The sequence below is a fragment of the Trachurus trachurus genome (assembly GCF_905171665.1).
Source record: "Trachurus trachurus genome assembly, chromosome: 14".
Classification (NCBI taxonomy): Eukaryota; Metazoa; Chordata; class Actinopteri; order Carangiformes; family Carangidae; genus Trachurus; species Trachurus trachurus.
Window position 1 is genome coordinate 24,227,238 of NC_139903.1, and position 8,452 is coordinate 24,235,689.

General features: G+C 40.7%; 1 protein-coding gene across 1 annotated transcript; it reads right to left on the bottom strand.

Annotated features, from left to right (window-relative positions):
• Positions 1–1,805: 1,805 nt before the first annotated feature.
• trim47 (tripartite motif containing 47) lies at positions 1,806–7,898 on the bottom strand. The gene is made up of 8 exons (XM_083986383.1): positions 7,708–7,898; positions 7,085–7,296; positions 5,719–5,764; positions 5,506–5,601; positions 5,148–5,372; positions 4,916–4,938; positions 4,680–4,801; positions 1,806–4,004 (listed from the first exon to the last, which is right to left on the bottom strand). The coding sequence occupies exons 1-8, from the start codon at positions 7,888–7,890 to the stop codon at positions 3,475–3,477; spliced, it is 1,437 nt and encodes a 478-aa protein (XP_083842509.1). The 5' UTR covers positions 7,891–7,898; the 3' UTR covers positions 1,806–3,474.
• Between the last annotated feature and the right edge of the window lie 554 nt (positions 7,899–8,452).

Here is an 8,452-nt window from a genome sequence, read left to right on the forward strand (position 1 = left end):
TCCTGATGAGCCCTTACTGCTCTCTAGTGGCTGCTTGAAAAACTGCTCCAAATAGCAGCAGTCACCATCATCACCATCCTCATGCTGTAGAAAATTGTGATGGGAACTTGACTTAATTAGACAGCTATATACAGCTCTGGGAAAAAATTAAGAGACCACTTCATAATTATCAGTTTCTCTGGTTTAACTATTTATAGGTAGCTATGTGTTTCACTTTTGTTTTATTCTATAAACTACTGACAACATTTCTCCCAAATTTGAGATGATGCAGTGTTTTCAGAGCTGGAATAATGCAAAAAAACAAACAAACACACACACAAAAAACACACACAATACTAACATTCAGAAGAGTTCAGAAATCAACGATGAATAACCCCAATTTTTAATCACAGCAGTGATTTTTATACTCTTTGGTTCTGGTGATCACGTAATCAGTGCCTCATTAAGCCGAATCAGGTGCTTCTGTTGATGGCTGACATATGTAGAGTAGCTGATTTATAACATTTGAGCTGTGTTATATAGCAACTTTATGCTGCATCAAATAATATGTTGCTCCTAAAAACTTGAAAATGAATGGACATTTCAGCTGATATATTTAGTTGACTTGATTCTGTAGGTTTTTAGCCATTTTTCTGTGTTTTATTCTTTTGTTCTTCCATAATGTAATGTTTGAATTATCAGTAAATGCCATTTTAAAGATATTTAATGTTCCAGCTAAAATCCACATAGTGGCATTGTCACTGGAAAATGTCAAAATCACCCTCTATGTTTGGAGATGTCTCTCTCTAAACCACATAATAGACTGACATTCAGAATCTGTTGCATGAGGTCACCTAAGCAGCCAGAACAACTTGTGCTGATGATAGTGCTCAGCTGTTTGTGTCCTTTGTGGAGAAAACATCTAGGCGTTTCACCCAGTGGTGCAGCATGTATCATCAGATTAATGGGCCTAATGAGTGGATGTTATTGTCATTCAAATGCACTTTCTGTAACAACTCTAAGACAGAAATTAAGTGAATCCTGGTCTTTTACCTGTAACACCTTTTTTGTAGTTAACTTTGTGTAGTAAACTCCTGCAGGATTGTTTCACTGCTTCATGATAAACTATTCGCATTACATTGGTATGGGCTGTTATTTCTATGGCTCCTCATTAAAACCACATTTCTGTAAAGAGAGAAAACAAGTCACAACGTGACATGACTGAGTCATTATCAAAGCAGCACCAGCACCAGCAGCAGGAGGAGGGGGAGGAGATGGAGAGAACTCTTGTTTTCTCACCTCCTCCTTAAATGTTCTTGCTGGATGAAAACTGAATCAGCACCAAACTGAACCGAACAGTTAAATGAGGATGAGGGTGAGGAAGCAAGATTCATGGTGGTGTTTCTGAAGTAAACTGAAGGAGACATCAGGAACCTGCACATATGAAAGTAAAAAAAAAAAATCTTTAAGTGCACGAAACTGAATCTGAAGCAAACAGGTTCAATAGTTTAAGGATAAAAGATTTCCTAAATCTAATGAGGCCAACTTCAATAATTTGGCACATAGCGTGTCCACTTTTAACTACAACAATTTTGCTGAGCCACTATGGGAAACCCATATTCTTAAATCCATATTACAGGCTACAATAATATTAACGTAATCAGACAACTGATTTCCTGGTTGTCTCGTGAAGAAGAGTGGCATCACAGAGCAAAGTACGTAAAAAGTTCAAAAAGGAAATAAAGTTCTAGTCTTTTCATCTTTTTTAATCTCATTGTAAACTCTGAGAAAACACTGAACATTAAAAAAGGTGAGAGGGCCACACACGTATTACAGAGATTATTTCTTTCATGTCACATTTATCAAGACAGTCCAAAAACGGCTAAGCAGGATACATGAATGAAAGTCAGCAGTGAAATGTATGTATAGGCATTAAATGAGGTACATCATCATAGACAAAACTTTCATCAGCAAATACTCAAATGACAGAGGACTGAGCAAAAAAAAAAAAAAAGGAGCCTCTTCAGATTTACTACAGGAAAATCCTTTTTTCAAATATCATTACTCGTCATGCTGTTAAATGTTTCTACTCTGCTCCTCAAATACAACATTGTTGGTCCATAACTCTGTGGGGAACTAGTAAAAATAAAGATCCAATACAATTATAAGCTCAGATAAAAAAAAAAAAAAGGTTTAAATCATATATATTTATGGAGGAAAGAAAAAAATATATAACTGTCAAGATATATGTACTTTTACATTCAAAATTGGCATTAATCAATCAAAAATAGTGAAAAAATATATAATCACACTAGACTGAGCTGGATAATAGACCTAAAACGGTTATAGGACCAACTTGCAGTACCAGGTCCAACTCGACAAGATGCAATTAATAAACTAAAGCAGAATTAATAAACAGAATATACATAAGGAAAAATGTAATCTGTAATAAAACTTTCATTCAGCACTCCATAGGTTTTCATTCCATCAGGTTCTTCTCTGTGAACCCTGACAGTAGAGGAATGTCTTACAGTAAAACTCATTTACAGCATCACCCATTAGAATATGTGGGGACATAGCTGAAATTGATCAGTGATGATTAACAATTTGCTATAAGAATATTTGAAAAGTTTGCTTTGTCTTGCACCTTCTCAATTTCAGGCAGCTGATAAAAATGTTTTGGATTTTAAAATATCCTAAACAAAGCTAAAATGTGCCATCAGTAACATTGCTCAAAAATAAGCTGCAACACAGGAATTTCAAACAGTTCAAAAAAAGTAAAACGTGTACAGTAACGATAAAAAAACGATACATGACGACGATGTTAAAAGGTTGATGATAACATTATTATCTGCACTGAATGCTTAACATCCACAAAACAAACAACCTGAGCCATTAGGTCCTGGAAGTTTAGTTATTGTCTGAGAGCTTAAGTCCCAGTACACGCTGGCCAGTTGCGTCAAAACCACTGATAATACCAGCGCTGACGAGAATCAATGAGGGAATCTTAACTGTCAAAAACTATCAATGTGATAACTACATTGTATTTCCTTCAAGTTCTACCCAACAAGGCGAGAGCACTGACCCTGCCTGGCAAAAACTTAAACGGTGTGAGTTAATGTACAGTAGTATAGCATAGCACTTGCTAGTAGGATAAGAGCTGTACATGCTCTAGTCAACAAGAGCACATGAGGCCGCTGTATCCCAGCAGACACAGTGATATAGACAGCAAAGCACCTCTCCAGGCCCCCGGCCACAGTCGTCAGGGGCAATAAACCTACAGTGTGTGTCTATGTTGAAAAATACCAAATTCCAAAATTTCAACCTCAAAAACAAAAAATGAGAGAAACGAAGCTCTTCATTCCAACCAAAGTGTGTCGACACACCTGGTGATTGTTATTCTGAGTGACCCCTTGTTTTCTAAAACCAGTAAGACCTGCGAGAAACAGCTCAAATGCATACAACACATTTTTCCAAGCACCCGTCACTGCTCTCTCAGTAATAGTGGCATATCTGCAGCCTGCTGCCTGGGTCGTTCTTCCCTGGGCTGAAGAAAGGGTAGACGGGCTCTTCAAAGCAGGTGTCAAACATGTAAAGTCTCTTCATTGTGACGGCGTCGTAGAAACTGAGTCGCCCGTTGTCGTAGTCTAGGTAGACGCCGACCCGGGGAGAGTTCCAGTAGTCGGCGACCGGGATGCGTCCGTCCTCCCCGTTGGCGTAGAGCCGGTCCTGCAGACACAGGCTCCAATAGCCCGACGAGGGCGTGAGGCTGACGAAGCCCTTCCTGTTGCTGCACTCGGTGGTGACTCCCAGGTACCACACGCCTTTGTCTCTCACATCCACCTCCCAGTAGTGCTGCCCGCTGGCGTACTGGGCCGTGGCGAGGACGCCGCAGAAGCGCGTGAAGCGGGCCGGCAGGTCCGGCTCCTGGTTGCGGACGCGGCCCTCCTCCACTTTGGTGTCAAAGTCTGAGATGAGCAGGTTTAGGTGAGCGGTGTCTGGGTCCAGGGTGAGGTTCTGAGGCACTACAGAGAGACACACACGGGGAGAGGTGAATTCCACGCAGCTCCTACGTGCTGATGAAGCTGCCAGTGCATTTGTTGGAAAGAACAACTTGACATTTGTGTCCAAGAAAACTGGAAGAGCTGCAAACCAGAAAATTCTCAAATACACTGACAGAGCCAACTGTGTCAGAATGTAACACAGCCCACAGATCCAATCACACATCCAACTAGTGTCTAGTGTGATCAGTCACACTCTGAACCGTCATCCTGGGCTACTGTGTTTAGCTCGTCTAGCTAATAATAAGCTATATTTGAATTAACTCTAGAACAGTGGTTCCCAACATTTTTTGGCTCGTGACCCCATTTTAACATCACAAATTTCTGGCAACCCCGCGATCACGTGTCTCAGCATATATTTTTATATGCTGCATTTTATTTGAACTCGATTTATATTTGAGAAAGTGAAAGTATAGAATACAGTTGTTTAAGATTGTGTGTGGTGTTTTTAATCATAATTAAAAAAGAATAATAATTAGTTAAAAATATATATAATATTATAATATCAGTTTTTTTTTCTCAATTAATGGATTTTTTAGTATAAATCTAGTATAACCTATTGTTGTATCAAAATTGTTTATGCACTAAAATAAAAATAAACTAAATACAGAAATACAAAAACAAAAACAACAAACTCACTGGTATGCAGCACATGCATCATCTTCTTCCACATAATAAGCTGGAAGGGCCCTGAGAAGTCTGTAAATTCAGTCTGACAGTTGACTGGATCCAGAGATGTGAAAGGCTTGCAGTGGATTACTCTGTAGGGAAAGAAAGGCAGTGAAATCATTATGCAATGGTCAATTCTTTCAAGGAAATTTTTTGATGCAATTTATATAGATTCATATTTAAACAAAAGTCTGTAAGTTACTTACTCATTGAATGTTTCAGCGAGGCTCTATTGGGAAAAAAGAAAGCACATTGATTTATATTAAACTTGCTTGATATTGATCTCATAGTGGATGAGGAGCAGTCATGCCAACATCATCTGAAAGACACTGTGTGTGTTCATATCTGGAGGGGTATTTTCTGAAAGAATGAATGAATTCAAGTATCTTTAGAAGTTACACCACCTCTGTGTTCAAGCGGCTGACATGTTACACTGACCTCAAAGCTAGTTTTCCCACTGATGTGGCTGTGGATATCAGCGATGGCTTTGTCCACGGCTTCTGCTTCCGACTCCACGGTCTTCAGGTTGTCGTCTATGACGGCCATGGTGGCCACCTCCTCAGCATCCAGGCTATCCAGCAGGGAGTCTCTCTCATCCAGCAGGAACTGGACCAAGGCCCCAACATCTGCCTCAATCTTCTCCTTGAGCCTCTGTTTCTTCAACTTCAGGACAGAGGATTACAATGAGGGATGTGATGGTGGGGACGGGCAGCAGTGTGTCGTTTCAGTGTTAGCTGTAATGTTTCTGTGCAGTGTGTATCCTAAACGTTAAAAATAAGAAAAGCTCATTCCATACCCTCACATCACTTTTGTTGCGGTGATCAGCTGATTTAACTTTTACACATTGAGACTTCTGCCAGTTGAGCTCCATTAGCCTCAGCTTCAACTCCATCTGAAACAAACATGGTCATCAAGATGTACCCAGCACAAAGTCAATTGTATTACAGGCTTAAAAAAAATACAGATGGTTTGGATAATAAGACAATCTGTAATCTTTCAGCCAACTTACCTTCATGTCATTTACAACCTCTGGTACTGGTGCCACCTCATGGTGTCTGAAACAACAGAACAATTTGCCAACCCGTTAGTGGTTTCCGGAGCAATTTATCACACTCTCAGAACATTTGAAGTTTCCTGCCTTCAGAAATTATGGTTGCATTCATTTTCTCCTAACTGCCCTTGGCATTTCCGTGAGTCGACTGCCAAGTACATTTCACGTCTCATAAAATGTTTAAAAAACAAAAATGGATAAATATTTTCATTTTTTTTCATCACTTCCTCTATTGGTATGTTGCTGGCATCTGATATCATACCCTCTGCTTTGGAAGGTATCACCATTGTTTTGATCATGGTTCAGGTGTGGGCTTCACAGATTCCTTCATCCAAAGACAGATAAGGCAATATGAACCTGTGTTTGCAATGGAATAACCCTTAAGGCATTTATTTGGTATATTGTGTTGGAAGGCATGTGAGCTGGCCAGAGATCTGGAAAAGATCACCTTTGTGTGCAGTAGCACCTATCGGAGGTCGACTGAGGAGATCAGAGAGGAGCAATTCAAGATACCACTGTAATGCTACGCAGTTGTGAAGGTTACCTGAGCAAAGCTTACTACAGGCGCTAATAGGAATATTCTTAATGTGGCCACAGCACCCATCTGTAGGTACCCACTATATCCTATATTTCTTAAGATCACATTTAGTACAAAATCCTACACAATACATCTAGTTCATGTGTCTTGTTATACATGCCATAGTTAATCAAGGGCAGAGTCTGTCCCAGGGCAAAAGGACCCATGTGTTATGACTGTTCATTCCCCAGACCGTAGGCTCTGTTTATCATATGCAAGCAAAGGGTTTTTTTCTATGACCTTGGTCGCTATGGAAACTGCCACTGGGGACGGGGCCACTTGACTCAGTCTCTCCACAGCTATCCTTGAGACAGACAATGAACTATTGCATCTATGTCTTCCTTGTAAGTGACCTGTGAAAGCACTGCCAATACTACAACAAAACCGAAAAAGGGGAAAAGTCTAACAGTGAAAGCAAACGAGAGTTGGCAATGAAGTTAATTAAATATTCAAATGTGCAAATCAACTGTATAACTTCCACATCAAGCTTTTAGGTCAATTTTAATATGAATGAGTAAAACAGGTTCATACACAACCCTCAACTACACACAAGTTTATTGAAGATACATTCTTACAGGTAACTGCAAGACTTTTGGGATAGGGATAGTGAGAGTTAAACCTGTTCTGGTTTCTCACAAGGGGCAGCCATGAGCTTGCAAACAAATGTCTATTTCAGAGCTAACAACAAGCTAACCCAATAGTCAAAATGTCTCTTGTTTCCCCACAGAAAGTGAGAACACGACCAACCTGTGTGCTCTGGACTCCCGACACACCACACAGATGGGCCTCTTATCAGTCTGGCAATACAGTTTCAGCTCTTCGCCATGTTGTTCACACTTCCCGTCCACTTTAACGGGCTTGGAGGGAGTGGGACAAGACCCCAGACACTCCAGATCATCCAGTTTGGCCACCAGGTTCTGCACCAGGTAGTTTTTGGTGAAACTCCTCTTGTTGAACACCTGAGAAGAGAGAGAACAAAGAAATCAGCTGTGAGAGAGGCAGGTATCAGCACAAAGTCAGCAATACTTGGTCTGCAGCGTGTTTATTCATCCTGCAGTAACGTTAACGTATCCCATCTCCTACATAGGTATAGCAAAAAAAAAAAAAAGAAGTAGGCTGGCCATCGATAGCTCACCTATCTGCTGATAAATGTTAGCATACCTGGCTAAAGCCAGCGAGCTAGGTATCATAGCAACAGTAGCGACAAAATGCACTGCGTAGCTAATTTTATTACACAAAACTACCGGCCAACCAGCTGCTTCCACTTGGCTAATTAAAAAAAACTTGGAAGTGGTACTCTCATACTTGTACCACCATTTTTGGGGGGAAGAAAGCACGAAGAAAAATACAGCAAACATGTATTTACTTACCGTCCGACACTGAGGGCACTGGTAGCCGTAGTCTCCGCCATTTTCATCCCAGTGCATGCAGATGCAAAACCGACAGAAATTATGTCCGCACTTGAGTATGACGGGGTCTTTGAAGAAGTCCAAACAAATTGCACATGTGAGCTCTTTCCTCAGGTCGTCTCCAGTCGCTCCAGCAGTGGCCATGTTTACAAGGCAGCAGCAGCACAACAACTGCAGGAAGTGGAGGAGGAAGGAGGGGAGGGGAGGGGCGCCTGCACATTTGTGGTGCGTCATCGTGCGTCTTAACCAATCAGAGCACTCTCATCCTCTCTCGCTCTCGCATCCACTCAAAACAGAATGGTGATGAGACATAAAGTAATGATGATGCACTCATCTGGGGTCATTTTCATCTAAGTCTGTGCTGTTTTTGGTTCCCATGCTGTTGTTTTATTCCCGTGTACTCGAGCTTTATATCTGCTCACTACATCTGCTGGCTTGTTGTTTAGTTGTTTGCTTTTTGACTGTTTTGTTTTCCATTAGCTCTTCTTTTGTGGTGAGGCTGAGTCCCCTATTTTAAGAGCAGTGGGACATGTGTGTTTTCGGATTACATTTACCCTGAGGTTTCTTGTGCTGCACTTGAGGTGAGTAAGTGATATCACCTCTGAGCACTCCTCATCAGCCTGCCTCAAGTGGTCTCAGCTCACCTTTTTTCTTATTTTGCTTATTTTATGTTGGACTGTGGTTTTAGATATTTAAATATTTATTT

Coding starts and splice junctions, on each gene's coding strand:
- trim47 (XM_083986383.1), bottom strand. CDS start 7,890: ATGGCCACTGCTGGAGCGACTGGAGACGACCTGAGGAAAGAGCTCACA. Junction 5,765..7,084: donor CGGGAGTCCAGAGCACACAG/GTTGGTCGTGTT, acceptor CTGTTGTTTCAG/ACACCATGAGGTGGCACCAG. Junction 5,373..5,505: donor GCAACAAAAGTGATGTGAGG/GTATGGAATGAG, acceptor TCTGTCCTGAAG/TTGAAGAAACAGAGGCTCAA.